Raw genomic sequence first — 17,223 nt, forward strand, 5'->3', positions numbered from 1 at the left:
CTATCCAGTCACTAGGAATCGATGACATCACTGAGAGTGCAGCCTATCCAGTCACTAGGAGCCAGTGACATCAATGAGAATGCAACCTATCCAGTCACTAGGAACCAGTGACATCACTGAGACTGCAGCCTATCCAGTCACTAGGAGCCAGTGACATCACTGAGAGTGCAGCCTATCCAGTCACTAGGAACCAGTGACATCACTGAGAGTGCAGCCTATCCAGTCACTAGGAACCAGTGACATCACTGAGAGTGCAGCCTATCCAGTCACTAGGAACCAGTGACATCACTGAGAGTGCAGCCTATCCAGTCACTAGGAGCCAGTGACATCACTGAGAGTGCAGCCTATCCAGTCACTAGGAGCCAGTGACATCACTGAGAGTGCAGCCTATCCAGTCACTAGGAGCCAGTGACATCACTGAGAGTGCAGCCTATCCATTCACTAGGAACCAGTGACATCACTGAGAGTGCAGCCTATCCAGTCACTAGGAACCAGTGACATCACTGAGAGTGCAGCCTATCCATTCACTAGGAGCCAGTGACATCACTGAGTGCAGCCTATCCAGTCACTAGGAATCGATGACATCAATGAGAATGCAACCTATCCAGTCACTAGGAACCAGTGACATCACTGAGAGTGCAGCCTATCCAGTCACTAGGAACCAGTGACATCACTGAGAATTGGGCCCACTTTCTGTAGCGCACATTGTAATATCCAGTTTCCACAAGCAGCAAAACACGCAGACTAATCTCAGCTGGAAAAGTGAGTCAGATGAAATGTGTTCTCATTTCACGTATAAATAAAACAGCGATTATTATGCAGAATACTCAGAGTATAAAGCTTTGTGCCCAGCTGGAGACTCTTTCAGGAGGACAATGAGGGGAGCACAGACGTCTTGCGCCGGCTCTCGTGTGACAGTGACATCGCAATGTGACTGCAGAGTCACCTTGTGTAATACATCCAGGAACCTAGTACCCAGGGCACAGAGAGCGCCAATCTCTGTACGTTCCCTGTCACTATCCGCAGGGCACCGTTGGCTGCTTCTAGCGTTAAATCCTAACGTAGCATTTCCATAATATGATTTCTACATTCACACAGACAGACATTTATATTCTATGCAGCTGGTGATAAACGTTCTCAGTGCGCAGATTCTGCTCTCCTATTTCGCCTCCTACGTCAGTGTATCTTGGGTAGGAACAGAACCTGCAGCATCTGATTGTGTTACGTACAGATGCTTTAACCAGTTCAGTGAATTGATATAAAAATTCAACAATTCAGTGGAATTTCTCACATTTTTCATTCTAAAACAATGAAAGAAAGTCAATCACGTGGGGTCTGGCTTCAACTCGTTTGAGCTTAAATTGATACATTTATAACTTTGTGTTCACAGTTTGCATTAAAAATGTTTAGATTATTTTTTCATTATTTCAAAATATTTAAAAACACAAATTTCATTGCAAATTTTCAATCGGGATCTATAGAGGATTGTACCGAGACCAATCAAATTTGGACTCTGAGCACCTCCAGTGTTAACAGTACTCCTGTGCTCAGTCAGTAAACGCCAAACCCACTGGGAGGTAGGGTCGTATCTGACCTACTTATTGTATTCAATCTCAAGCTCCTACTCATGGGGGATGTCTCTAATTATACATTCCACAGGGATAGTATGTCCTGTAGCCAATCAGATCATCAACCAGTGCTCACAGCGGTACACAGAATACCCTATAGCTATAGTACCCCTGTTCCTACATCTTAGCCTATAGAAAAGCATTGTTCCTTCAGCACGTATCCCTATACAGCATAGTATTACAACTTTATATCCCCTCTGTGTATCGGACTTTCATTGTGTCTTGTAAACCAGCCCTACGGCTCAGAGTACTGTTTCATCTACACCTTCCCCTATAGCCCTGAAAGTTATTTTTCCCCGATAACTCACAGTATTGTCCTTCTATACATAACTATAGATCACAGTATTGTCCTTCTATACATAACCCTATAGATCACAGTATTATCCTTCTATACATAACTATAGATCACAGTATTATCCTTCTATACATAACTATAGATCACAGTATTATCCTTCTATACATAACTATAGATCACAGTATTATCCTTCTATACATAACTATAGATCACAGTATTATCCTTCTATACATAACTATAGATCACAGTATTATCCTTCTATACATAACTATAGATCACAGTATTGTCCTTCTATACATAACCCTATAGATCACGGTATTATCCTTCTATACATAACTATAGATCACAGTATTATCCTTCTATACATAACTATAGATCACAGTATTATCCTTCTATACATAACTATAGATCACAGTATTATCCTTCTATACATAACTATAGATCACAGTATTATCCTCCTATACATAACCCTATAGATCACAGTATTATCCTTCTATACATAACTATAGATCACAGTATTTATCCTTCTATACATAACCCTATAGATCACAGTATTATCCTCCTATACATAACCCTATAGATCACAGTATTATCCTCCTATACATAACCCTATAGATCACAGTATTATCCTCCTATACATAACCCTATAGATCACAGTATTATCCTTCTATACATAACTATAGATCACAGTATTATCCTTCTATACATAACTATAGATCACAGTATTTATCCTTCTATACATAACCCTATAGATCACAGTATTATCCTCCTATACATAACCCTATAGATCACAGTATTATCCTCCTATACATAACCCTATAGATCACAGTATTGTCCTTCTATACATAACTATAGATCACAGTATTATCCTCCTATACATAACCCTATAGATCACAGTATTATCCTTCTAGCTTAGTGTATTGCCCACTCTATCAGTAATTCAGGGGCCACTTACCTGGGATCTGCTCATTACAAGCTCTGCGTCCACCTGCTGCCTCTACATGACCCACTTGCAGCTGGAGATGGTGTTTTGTAGAATATATATATATATATATATATATATATATATATATATATATATATATATATATATATATGAGGTGTGTTGGCCCAGTGGTTTAATAATAACATACGTATGAATCAGAGATGTATAATTAGAGTGTAGTTGTATAATAATGACAGGTCAGACAGGTGGGGACTGTATGTAATTAGGTACCTGGTCTTATCAGGGGACAGCATGTAGTGACAAACCTTTACCAGTTGTGTAACTTACTCAGAATATTACCACAGGACAACGTGAGCTAGAAGGACTTCCTAATCCAGGATCCAGGACACTAATAATAACGCTCATCTCTTCCTGAGACACAATTATCTGCAGCTTGTGTCAAACTCCTACAAATCCCAGTCCAGGGTGTTATGAACTTACCTTGTCCCCGCTCCGCTGCGCTGTCAGCGTTGTCTGGCAGCTGTATCCGCTCTGCTGTTCAGCGCTTCTCCCGATGGCGCCCCCGCACTTCCGGGTTCTCCCTGCATCTAGTCATGTGACTCCTAGGCGGGGAATTCAAATCTCTATATCTACTCTGCTCTGACACGCTGCCTGTGCCAGAGCAATGTGTTTCCTGTTCCTGGCTACCTGTTCCTGTGTACCTGACTCCTGTGATCCTGCTCCCTGTGTACTCCCATTTTCCTTCTACTCCTGTGTACCAACCTGGCTGTGACCTGACTATTCTTTGGCACCGCGAATTGGACTGACCATCCCGTGTACCGACCCGGCTGTGTTATCGACTACTCTCTGGATTTCCCTCTGGCACCGTATACCTGATATCTCCTGTGTACCGACCCGGCTGTGTCTCTACTCCTCTGGACCCATCTCCTGCTACGCACTCAACCGATTCCGTTCATCTAACCGGTTACTGCTCCAGACCTCCAAGCCCTGTATTTGCATCACTTTGTCATATTGCCTGTTTGACTACCCATCACTTAGAGCCTTCTCCCTTACGTCAGTAGGCTAACCTGGGGGCCGCGACCTGTGGTTCTTCGGCAGCAAAGTCCACCCTACCTTGCTGTGGTTCTTGGTGAAGACCGGAAGGCCGTTAGACTCCACGCCCTAGGTAAGCCTGTGCAAATACTGACTAAGGCATCAGAACCGTAACACAGGGGAGGGCTGGCAAAATTTAGCCTTGGGGGGAGGGTGAGACTCGGCTCAGCAGCTTATTAGGAACATTTTAATGGACAAAAATGCAGGTAGCCCAGTGACCCGACCCGAGGTAGCCCACTATGGGAGCGGCCTAGCCAGCCAGCCCCGGTCCGTGTCTCTGGATGATGATAGGATCTCCCACTTCATTTCCAGGGAGGACTGTGTGACTCTCAGCAGATTGAGTGATAGAAATATTACCACTGAAACCCAGGGGCAGAGGGCTGGCTCTCTACATTCTAAAAGTCATCATTGAAAATCACAGAAAACAAACATTCCCAAAGGCCAACTACTGAGAGTACGAAGGAACTGCTCTGCGGACTGTAAACCAACAAATTATCTCTTATGTGCTCTTAGAAATCAGAAATCGAGTCTGATTCACACAGAACCGGAGACTAGTGTGTGTACCCCAGTATAATTCCTTTCTTCTAATATTAAACATATTTGACGAAATTCTAAGACCTCATTAACTGTGCCGAAATTGTGTTTATGGATCGAGCACAAGAACAAATTAGTTCCCAGATTGGTGTTTTTTAAATTACAGAGAAGAATGATGAAAATGATCAAAGAGGGGATAATAAAGGTTATGATCACCTGATATCCAAAGAGACGGATACATTGCATACAGGGCCCCCGAGAGGGAGGAAGGGAGGGCAGGTACTATTTACATGGGCCAGGACATGCCAGGGGACCCTCACTGCTGAATTTCATTTTATTTTTATTATATTTTGTTTTTAACCACAAATTAATTTTTGCCTCTGTCTTTTTTTTTTTTCCTTCTTTGTCCGCGGGGGGAGGGGTGTCTCCACCCCGTTCATTGGTGAGGGGAGGGTAGTTAAAAAATAAACTAACATACTCACGTGATTGCGGTGCCGGTGTCCCTCCTCCTTCCACTCTGCGCTGCTCCTCACTGAATGTCGGGCATGACATCATCACATCACGCCCGACATTCAGTGACGAGCGGCGCAGAGAGGACCCAGACAGAAGAGAAGAAAAGAGATGAAATAAGCCAATACAAAGGTAAGCAAAGGAACAGAGGCAAAGGGAGGAAAGCAGAGAGGCACCGAATGATGAAGAAGGGGGGGCACAGTGTGATGAAGGAAGGGGGGAGAGAGGCACAGTGTGATGAAGGAAGGGGGGAGAGAGGCACAGTGTGATGAAGAAATGGGGGGGGAGAGGCACAGTGTGATGAAGAAATGGGGGGGAGAGAGGCACAGTGTGATGAAGAAATGGGGGGGAGAGAGGCACAGTGTGATGAAGAAGGGGGGAGAGGAAGGCACAGTGTGATGAAGAAATGGGGGGGAAGAGAGGCACAGTGTGATGAAGAAATGGGGGGGAGAGAGGCACAGTGTGATGAAGGAAGGGGGGAGAGAGGCACAGTGTGATGAAGGAAGGGGGGAAAGAGGCACAGTGTGATGAAGAAATGGGGGGGGAGAGAGGCACAGTGTGATGAAGAAATGGGGGGGGGGGAGAGAGGCACAGTGTGATGAAGAAATGGGGGGGGAGAGAGGCACAGTGTGATGAAGAAGGGGGGAGAGGAAGGCACAGTGTGATGAAGAAATGGGGGGGAAGAGAGGCACAGTGTGATGAAGAAATGGGGGGGAGAGAGGCACAGTGTGATGAAGGAAGGGGGAAGAGAGGCACAGTGTGATGCAGGAAGGGGGGAGAGAGGCACAGTGTGATGAAGAAATGGGGGGGGGAGAGAGGCACAGTGATGAAGAAATGGGGGGGGAGAGAGGCACAGTGCGATGAAGAAATGGGGGGTGAGAGAGGCACAGTGTGATGAAGAAGGGGGGAGAGGAAGGCACAGTGTGATGAAGGGGGGAGAGGAAGGCACAGTGTGATGAAGAAATGGGGGGGGGAGAGAGGCACAGTGTGATGAAGAAATGGGGGGGGAGAGAGGCACAGTGTGATGAAGAAATGGGGGGGGGAAGAGAGGCACAGTGTGATGAAGAAGGGGGGAGAGGAAGGCACAGTGTGATGAAGAAGGGGGGAGAGGAAGGCACAGTGTGATGAAGAAATGGGGGGGGGAGAGAGGCACAGTGTGATGAAGAAGGGGGGAGAGGAAGGCACAGTGTGATGAAGAAATGGGGGGGAAGAGAGGCACAGTGTGATGAAGAAATGGGGGGGAAGAGAGGCACAGTGTGATGAAGAAATGGGGGGGGAGAGAGGCACAGTGTGATGAAGAAATGGGGAGAGAGGCACAGTGTGATGAAGAAATGGGGGGGGAGAGAGGCACAGTGTGGTGAAGAAAGGGGGGGACTATAACTCAACTATAAGGGGGGCCCCATGAAGTTGTTATACCGGGGCTCTGAATTCCCCTTGGCAGCCCTGATTGCATATAACATAGCAGGCGTACAGAATTCAGTAAAAATATCACCAAAATGTCCAAAAGTTATATTAATTGTTGATCAACATTTGTGACATAACTGATCCATTTTAGCTGTGAGATTCCGAACGTTGGTCCTAACATGACATGACAGAGTTTAATAACATGTGGTATAAATTGTATTATTATTTTTATAACCATTCCACAGCATATACATGGGGATAGAGACACATATAGTCGGTTATTATAACGTGCATCACGTTATAACGGCACTTTAACTATCTATTTTTATTTTATTTTTTATTTACTTTTATTATATTTTTGGCCTGTATTAGTATTTTAGGAAACTTATCACACCCAAAGGTTTAGATAACAAATAAAAATTATAACAAAAAGTAAAAAATAATAAACATAATCATTACTAATGATTATTTAATTAGACTGTTCTACTCAGTGTTTAGATGGTCTATCGGACTATTTGGAAGGGTTAATGACCCTGTTCCTTTAAATGATTCAACATTTTTGTTTACAAATTCTAATAATATTATTATGGCAGGTGTATATATGCTGTAGTTATAGATCTTTTATACACCGATGCTGACCTAGGTGACTCCAGAGTGTATGAAGAAGGACAATTCTAATCTTCCATTACCCTGAAACACAAGGGGATAAATTTATTGAGATGATGCCTATAGCAACCAATCAGATTCTAGTTATCATTAACTTAGTACAGTCTACAAAATGACAGCTTGAATCTGATTGGTTGCTATAGGCATCATCTCTATAAATGTACCCCCGAACTCTTCAACAGACCCCGATTCAAACTGTGGCCTCAAAATTTGCAGCTCGTCTTCACAGTACAGATTCACCGATCATAGCTCTTGCTTCCTGTTGATGTTCATAATAGTGTTTTAAAATTTTTAAAAAAGAAAAATGTAAATAATATTTTGAAGGATTAAAAAGTATTTCCCCCTTTTTGTTTAAATCTATCTGCGATCACTACTGCATCCAAAAGCGCCTCATTATTTGTAGTATAACTTGGACGTGTGATTCTCTGACTTAGTTTTGTGGCTCCACAATTCCAGAATTAATAATGAACTTTCGAGTATTGAAAGACGTTCGACTTAAACATCCCTATTCATGACAAAACCAGATTACTGAGAAGTAGCAGGACCGCAGCAACGGGCCCGGCTCCTAATGGGAAGTAACGATGGATCTCTCTGTACGCTGGCAACATTTACTGATTCCAGGGACCGAATTAAGGTCACGGACAGGATGTTCCGTAAAGCCTATTCTTATGCTGGAAGATCAATGACGAAGTCATGGATTACCTGAGACGTTCACTCTTCCAATTCCACGCAAATCGTGACTTTCTACCAAAATACATTAACCAGGAGGACACAAAATGGCGCCCAAGACGGAGCAGATGAAAGATTCTCGGGTTATCCTGGGAGAACTAACAGGTATAGAATATGGAGCAGATATAACTAATCCGCACTCACAAGGGGACGTGCATGAAACTGGTGCACAGGATAAAAGGTTGTGTAGTAAAGTAATCGCATGTTGCCTGTAACTTTCTGGTGCCGTTTATCTACAGCCTGAGATTGTGGAGAATATAGAAGAGAAGATTCTGATAAACCCTTAGGAGCGGTTCCTGGAGAACATAGAGACGGAGATTGCTGGGTTATACAGCAGTGGATGAACGTAGCGTAACGCAGAGATCGTTCTGGGAGAGGTCCGAGCTGTGCACGTGGTGTGCGGGGCTGCGTGGGCTCTCAAATCCACTTGGTAAAAACAAATACTTCAAAATAGATTAAATATAAGTAAATGAAAATCGTTAAAACATTGAAAAAATGATTTGTTATAATAATAAAACATTTTCTGTGATTTTCTTCCGTTCTGTCCGTCCTGAGGTGGTGATGACAGAACACGTATTACGCCGGAGGTTAGCGCCGGTGTCGTATGTTTCATGTATAGGGCGATATAACAAAGTCTTTTCGTGGGAGAACAACATATTTTGAAATAAATCTTGGACACCATAAGCTGTCAGACGCTGGAGGGTTCTTACATCAGGAGATGACAGAGTGTCAGTGTTAGAAGTTCCGGGCTGGAACAGATTTGTGGACAATAGTTGTGCCCAGTGTTTCATACAAGAACAGGATAAGATGAGGATAGTGCCGGCTCCAGGTTATACAGACAGATAATCTTACTAGACTACTCTCTGGTCCTACAGGTTCTGAGCGACACCTATTGTCAGCTACACAGAGAGCGGACGTGGGAGAGATGCGCTGGAGGCAGAGACAGAAGTAACCAGGACTGACGTATAGAAACTATCAGGATTACACCATGCCTGTAGCAGTGAGGATCAGGATACAGGAGAGCGTGTATATTACTAGATGTGTCTGCCGCTCCCTGGTCATCTGATAAGGCTTCCACCACTGTACATACACTGATCAGCCACAACATTAAGACCACCTGCCTAATATTGTGTAGGTCCCATAGAGGCATGGACTCCACAAGACCTCTGAAGGTGTCCTGTGGTATCTGGCACCAGATCATTTAAATCCTGTAAGCTGTGAGGTGGGTCCTGCAATTTTTCCAGCACATCCCACAGATGCTCGGTCAGATTGAGATCTGGGAAATTTGGAGGCCAAGTCATCACCTTGAACTCTTTATCATGTTCATCAAACCAGTCCTGAACAATTCCTGCAGTGTGGAGGGCGCATTATCCTGCTGAAAGAGGCCACTGTCATCAGGGAATACCGCTGCCATCAAGGGGTGTACTTGGTCTGCAGCAATGTTTAGGTAGGTGGTCAAAGTAACATCCACATGAATGCCAGAAGCCAAGGTTTCCCAGCAGAACATTGCCCAGAACATCACACTGCCTCCGCCGGCTGCCTTCTTCCCATAGTACACACTGGTGCCATCTCTTCCCCAGGTAAACGACGCACACACACACCCGGCCGTCCACATGATGCAAAAGAAAACGTGATTCATCAGACCAGGCCACCTTCCTCCATTGCTCCATGGTCCAGTTCTGTTGGTCACGTGACCATTGTAGGTGCTTTCGATGGATATTAACCACTGTATACCAGGAACACCCACAAGACCGACCGTTTTGGAGATGCTCTGACCCAGTCGTCTAGCCATCACTATTTGACCCTTGTCAGAGTCGCTCAGATCCTAACGCTATTTCAAAAACTGACTGTTTAAAAAAGCTGAATGTGAACTTGCTGCCTAATATATCCCACCCCTTGACAGGTATCATTGTAATGAGATAATCAGTGTTATTCACTTCACTTGTCAGTGGTTATAATGTTGTGGCTGATCAGTGTGACTGGAATATGACAGTGATACAATGTAGCAGTAGGAGAAGTGGCGGTAACACATACTCCGTATACCCCTATTTCCACAACGGTGTGTGTGTGTGTGTGTGTGTGTGTGTGTGTATATATATAATATGTAATATAATATGTAAGTGACCGAAGTGTTATAGAAGTACAATGAAAGCAGCAAGAGAATTGACAGAAGTGACGTATACTCTCCCACTTCCACCACCGGGGAGATACAATATATATATATATAATGTAAGTGACTGGAATGCGATAGTGTAGCAGTAGGAGAAGTAGCACGCGCCCCGTATACCCCCCACTTCCACCACTGTATTGTTTAGAAACAAAGGGAGCAATATAAGTTTTTAAACTATCTGGACAGCTCTCTTCTGTGTCTGACACTCACAGTGTCTTTGCGGTAGGAATATTATCATCTAAACATACAAACCGTGCAGCGAGACATTTATACCCAGCGTTATACACACCACACAACGCTTGTGAACACGTTGGGGCTCTTGTTACTGACACAAACCCTGGTCACCATTATACACACTGACAGCAGGACTTGTGTTTCCATCATAAATAATACAGGGGTCCACAATCTCCCCCTGATACATACTACACATGCTCAGCGTATACTGGCAGCATCTCACAATACTGAGAGACGACTGTGACAGACGTATTATACAATATTTTCCAGACAGACGAGGAGGTGACGTTTTCCTAGGCTGACAGTTCATCCATAATAACTTTCATTATCTGTTACTATTCAGCAGCACATATAATACTGTATAAGTAATACACTCACACAATACGCCTCCAGGGATACTACCTGGTCCTTCTCCGAGTCCTCAGGAGACACATATCCATTGGTGCCCTCCATCCTGCAGCCACCGGGCTCAGCCCTCACCGGCTCCAGACTCTGCAAACTTCTGAAACTTTCTGCTCCTTACCACCTTCTCGCTGCTAGATCCCTGCCTCCTGTGCCCTCCCACCCGGCTGCCTCTCATGCCAGACAGCCCTGTGTGTTTAGTGGGCGGAGAGCCATGAAGCAGCTGGCAGGAGGCAGGTACAGTCACAGGAAGAGACGGCAGCAGCTGAGCTGATACAGCAGGAAGAGAGAGGCTGCTCCCTCAAGTCTAAACTTCCCTCATAAGTAGCATTTGTCACCTTGACCCAAGAGCTTGCCATCTATTCCTAACACAGGGAGAGAGAGTGTCGCTGAGCGTTTTCCTAAACTGATCATTATTCTGCAATGTGTAGATTACCACCCAGACGGATCCTCCTCTGTGACTGAAGAGCTTGCAATCCATCCCATAACACGCACACAGAGAGCACCTCACATGCACGTTAAAGGTTTTACTAAACTGATCATTATTATTTTCAAATTCTTTTTACCAGAAGTTACATTATAATACATCAGGCATGTATTGTACATTCACAATACTCCGAAGGAACACAAGAAATCATTTATACCATGTTATTCCCGTTACCTGAACCAATGACATGAGATTAAATAATGTGGTTTGAACGAGTCACATTTGTTGCTCTGGGGATGAAATACTTTTATGATTTTTGACTAAATAATTGCTTAGTAGACATGTAATAATTTCATATAAAGTAAGGGTATCTAATCATAGTTTTAGGTTATACCAGGCTGATAATTGCTCTGTACTGAATTCTACTGCAATGTGTGGATCTGATCCCCATCCTTGTCCCAAGAGCTTGCCATCTATTTCTTACCCTCACAAGGTAAGACAATGTCACAGGGTCACTAAAACTTTTACTAAACTGATGACTCCGCATTGCTGCAATGTGTGGATCTCCCCCCCCATCATTCCCTCTAGCTTTGTGTCACCGAGATAAAGCAAGCTCTGGCTACAGAGTGACAACAATCTCTCCTCCAGCTGGGAGGTTTGTGGCTGAGGGTTCGGGACCACCTGTCGAGGATGTCACTGTCCCCATACTGGGAGAGGGGGGGGGTCTGTCAGACACACCATGTATATCGTATATATACAAGTAATACCACGTCATCTGGACCAGTACAGCCGATTATACCCAGGACCAGATCCGGTTCCCCGTAGCTGCTGTCCCTCATTTACCTGCCCCCACTCCCTCCCCAGCCCCCAGCTCAGGTGCCCCCCCCATTCCCCACCCGGCCATCTCTAGTTTCTCTGCTCTCATTGTCTATTCTGTGCTATAGAAATGGATAAACATGTGTAATAGAGACGGGAGCTCTGTACATACAACATATGTCACAGTCTGCGCATGAGCTCAGACAACCCAGCAATTAGTATCTGTGCAGGTGAATCAGACGCTGAGGAACAGATCTGGTCACCATCCAAATTCCTTCATGGGAACGGCCTTGAGTCTCCCCCATAGGAGGCGATAAGCGCTCACACCCTTGTGTCAGTATGTGACACATTGTAACACTATTTAGTGATTCTGGACTATTGTATCAGGATAAAACACAACACTTCCTCCCTCCAGCTGTCATTGATGCACAAATCGCTGTAAAATTGGTCATATTCATTTCTTTGCACAATCAAATCAATAAACAATCGCAACACACATAGAACAATTGTATTTTTAACAAACCAATCTGGTTTTAATCAGATTATTTGTCAAGAAAACAGGGATCTCTTTAGGCACATAGAAACATTTTGCTCTGGCAGTATAGCAGGCCTGGCCTACATGCGGCTCTCCAGGTGTTGTGAGACTACAAGTCCCAGCATGCTTTGCCAGTAGAGAGCCGGACGATAGCTGGCAGAGCATGCTGGGACTTGTAGTCTCACAACACCTGGGCAGGTTTGCCAGGACAGCAATATAGTAAATAATGGTCTTGCCTAATCCTTTCTCTATAGTTTCCCAACAGGCTCCGACACCAGCCGTATAATCATCTCCTTCTAATTGCTCAATGAAGCAAGATTCTGTCAGGACAAAAAACAAACTTAATCTTGTGTATGATTACACAATTACATTACATGGGCCTCAATGACCACAGGATGGAGACATTACCCGGGCGGGTGAGAACTATTTATACTGATTTTATTTAAATCCCCCTGCGCGGGGCTCATGCACCGGGTACGTTCTGCGCTGTCATATTATCCATCAAATATCAGGATGATGGTCAGTTAAACAGGAGAACGTGTCATATCTGGACACCAAAGCAGGAAAGATATAGCAACTATATACATGTATAAATATATACATATATACTCCTATACGTATGTATGTATTGTATTATGTAGATGGAACCTTCAACAAAATATGTTTAGTATCTCCATAAAGGTTACATAAATTAGGGGCATAATTCATGGATTTAAATAATAATAATTTAAAAAAAATGCTTCTCCTTTGAGGCGGCTCTGTTAGGCACGCCACTGCAGTGATTGGCTAGCACAGCGATGCATTAAGTCTTACCGCTCAGGGTCATAGCAGCATCATAGGAGCATTTGATTAACTGCCTCGTCGTTATGTGATTTTTAATTGTCAAAAATCACCTCTATGGGGTGTCTAATAATAAATAATATATTTACTAAATTATGGTTCCAAACTAAGGTCCTGTCTGTTCTGAAAATAATATTTATAATTTGCTCAAGTATATTATAAGGTAAATATAAATGTGTATAATGGCGGAGACGCCGGAGAGGAACATTTGGCATATTCTCTGACACGGGTTCAGCGTTTAGTAACAGAACAAGTTGTGTAAGTTCTCTGGATAAACAGGTCCTCGTAGTAGAAGCCAACCTTCAGCTACCAGTAGAGGGGAGATGGAGGAATGATGGTACAAAGCCAGCGAGGGCGAGTTCTGTACGCGGACACCAGGGCTATTTCTGACAATACTGCAGAGGAAACACAACACAATCAGACCATCTCGGCTGAGAATAAATGATGTGTGAAGGTGAATAAAGCAAAGAATCAGCCATCGGGTGATGAGTTCACCAAGGACGTCTTCTTAAAGCAACAGAGCTGAGAAGTCCTAATATCCAGCAGCCCCCTGATAGCTGCAGGGTGACCCCTGTCTGTGAAACAATGGTGATATAGGGGGATATTCTGTCACTAGTGTGGCTCTATCCCGGGAAAACGTTGGGATACGTAGAGTAGGAACTAACATCACGGGTTCGATGCATCCCATAATCTATGGTCCAATGAATCGAGTGTTCTGTAAGAGATGATACTTTGAGCCTGATTCACTGAGGAACATAACTCCCTTCTATGTTCTATATTTTGCATTTGTTCACTCTGCTCTTGCGCAAAACCAAAACATACGCCAAAGGACGCAGTTCATCTTCACACGTAAATGACACTTCTGACTGCCTATAATTTGAGCGGTGGAACTGGGGAGGGTGGGGACGTATGCACGTGGTCAATGTGCAATAAGGACACGCCAAGGTCAAGCACAGGCAGCAGCATCCGATCTAGGCATTGGGCATCTCTTAGGTAGGTGTAAGTGCCGAGTGATAGTGATGACGGCTGTGTATGCAGCTACAACATGTGTTTACAATCCGGAGCACCTCTAAAAACATGTTTTATGGGGGGGGGGGGGGGGAGGATGAAAATTGGTAAATATAGTCCAGGATAACCTCTTTAACAAAATCTTAAAAGACCACCAGGGTATTATATACCTCAAAGAAAGAAGAGGAAAGAAATTCCAGTATGAGTTTACAACTCTTTCCTTGGCCTTTGGTTACGGAGACTTTCAGAGATGACTAGTGCCCAAATCGAATACAAGATCAAGCCCATTGATGTAACTGTGATCTTGCCCAGTAGTTGACTTGAGTTCTACTGATCCCAGCACCCACAGTAGAGACAGCGGGAGAGTTACGTTGGTCAGACTTCCGAGACCAGTGAGAGCTACGAGAAGACACTAGTGAACACACTGGGTACGATAGAGCACCAACACAGAGACCACCAATTTAATAAATATAGTAAGACCGTGAAGCCAGGAAGCAGAGCCCTGTGTGATACCGCCATGTCTACTGAGTACAACAAAGAACAAAACAAGAGTCTGGTGCCCATTATTCCAACAACTGTGATGAGAATTGCACCTTACACCGGTGTCACAAGGGCCATTTTTCACCCTCTGACCCACAGAGCCCGGGGATATAAGAGAGGGAGACTGAGCCAGCCTGGAGGGACCCTGTGTGAGACGTTGGTGCAAGTGTGGAGAGCACCAGGCTCATCATCACCTCTTACAAGGCACAGAATGCGTCACAGAGGGTACACCTCTATTCTAGCTTCCACACAGCGAGGGGCATAGAGAACGCAGGAGCTGCTATCATGGGCCGAAGAGAATTTGGGGAGAAGAGAATTTAAATATGGTTCCACCAATCCCAGAGGAGCTTCAGACATCTGCACCTGTGGACGGGGTACCCAGGGTGAGTACTACAATTGCACAATCTACTGCCCACTGGGCGCACATAGATGACTTAACCCTTTAAAGGGACATTACAGTAACGTGTATTATCACTTGCCCGTGGTTATGTGATTATACCTCAGCTCAGCAGACATGATGAGGCTATATCTGTACAAGGAGCAGACTGAGCGGTACATTATAGTTACAGATATTAAAGAGGGAACAAGCAAAGCTCAGTCTGTCTGCTGTGCAAGCCGGGAAGGGGGCAGCATGCCGGAGTCAGACTTACCTTAAATTGGGGAGCACTTTCGAGGGGAGTGGCGTTTGCTCTGGATAAATCTAGGGTGTAAGAAATGAGTTGGCTTTGTTCATCATGACGCCTGTAAGTTAGAAAGGAGAAGGATTGTAAAGAAGATATGACATCATAGGGTGGTAGGTGTGATGTCACAGCGCCACCTGTTACTGAGCAATATAACTGCACCCACCACATAAAACACTGAACCCAAATGCCTAATCTGCCCCCTCCTCACACCCCTAGGAGGTGCATTTTCTCATAATATCTAGAGTGTGAGAAGGAGGGACTCTGCTCCTGGAAGAAATTGTTTACAGGAACAGTATTATACTGTTCATGGAGTGACATTGTAATAATACTGTGATGATGTCAGCGGCTACTGATTATACCAACAATAGATAATCACACTAATAATGTTACACCTATGTTATAATGTGATAGATGTAGGATATATCACCCCCCACAATCTATGCCACCCCCCCCCCCAGGATACAAAGCACAGGTAACGGAACACTTGTATAATGTACAGGTAGCAGAACACTTGTATAATGTACAGGACACAAAGCACAGGTAACGGAACACTTGTATAATATACAAGTAGCAGAACACTTGTACAATGTACAGGTAGCGGAACACTGGTATAATGTACAGGTAGCGGAACACTGGTATAATGTACAGGTAACAGAACACTGGTATAATGTACAAGTAGCAGAACACTTGTATAATGTACAGGTAGCGGAACACTGGTATAATGTACAGGTAGCGGAACACTGGTATAATGTACAGGTAGCGGAACACTGGTATAATGTACAGGTAACGGAACACTGGTATAATGTACAAGTAGCGGAACACTGGTATAATGTACAGGTAGCGGAACACTGGTATAATGTACAGGTAGCGGAACACTGGTATAATGTACAAGTAGCGGAACACTGGTATAATGTACAAGTAGCAGAACACTTGTACAATGTACAGGTAACAGAACACTGGTATAATGTACAGGTAACAGAACACTGGTATAATGTACAGGTAACAGAACACTGGTATAATGTACAGGTAACAGAACACTGGTATAATGTACAGGACACAGCACAGGTAACAGAACACTGGTATAATGTACAGGTAACAGCACAGGTAACAGAACACTGGTATAATGTACAGGTAACAGAACACTGGTATAATGTACAGGACACAGCACAGGTAACAGAACACTGGTATAATGTACAAGTAACAGAACACTTGTATAATGTACAGACACACACAGTACATGTAGTGGAACGTAGGGGCAGGATATTATCAATGGGTTATAAAGTGACAGGTCAGCCATAGAACCAGCAGGACACGGGCCCAGTCCATTGTAACGAGACCCCGTTCTGTGTTTATTTGGGGGTCGCTGGCTGGAGCTTGTGTATCCGGAAAGGAGAGTAGCGCAGGATACCTCTGGGGACTGGGGTTAGTCGGATACACTGTGTAGTGTGGACTATATCGGGTTAAACACAGAGGGAAGAAGGAATAATAGCAGCACACAGCGGATCCAGGATATATACATCCTGTTTGTACTTGTAAAATGTACCTGAGAGGAAGTGTTACCTGTGATACCACCTGGTCTGCCAGGTGAGGGACGAGTGTCTCCTGTACACAGATCTGTACCCGGGTCCAAAGCAGGATAACTATATAACACCCCATCCGAGGCACCATCATATATACTGACACCTGTGAGGTATGAGGCACCATCATATATACTGACACCTGTGAGGTATGAGGCACCATCATATAGACTGACACCTGTGAGGT

At 44.3% G+C, this 17,223-nt stretch overlaps 1 protein-coding gene across 15 annotated transcripts in view; it reads right to left on the reverse strand.

Moving 5' to 3' along the window:
- RAP1GAP (RAP1 GTPase activating protein) overlaps nucleotides 1-17,223 on the reverse strand; it is a 122,949-nt gene that overhangs the window by 34,913 nt on the left and 70,813 nt on the right. For 9 of the 15 annotated variants that reach the window (XM_075191376.1, XM_075191364.1, XM_075191366.1 and 6 more), the window contains one exon: nucleotides 15,427-15,517. The exons of 4 other annotated variants lie outside the window; for them this stretch is intronic. Coding sequence is in view for 9 of the 11 variants with exons in the window: in XM_075191364.1 (XP_075047465.1) it covers nucleotides 15,427-15,517 (91 nt within the window). In the remaining 2 variants the exon portion in view is untranslated. Of the gene's footprint in view, nucleotides 1-10,586; nucleotides 10,729-15,426; nucleotides 15,518-17,223 lie in introns of those variants that run through there. 2 more of the 15 variants (XM_075191367.1, XM_075191372.1) reach the window with 2 other exon arrangements.

This window comes from Mixophyes fleayi, chromosome 11, assembly GCF_038048845.1.
Source record: "Mixophyes fleayi isolate aMixFle1 chromosome 11, aMixFle1.hap1, whole genome shotgun sequence".
In the NCBI taxonomy this organism is placed as follows: Eukaryota; Metazoa; Chordata; class Amphibia; order Anura; family Limnodynastidae; genus Mixophyes; species Mixophyes fleayi.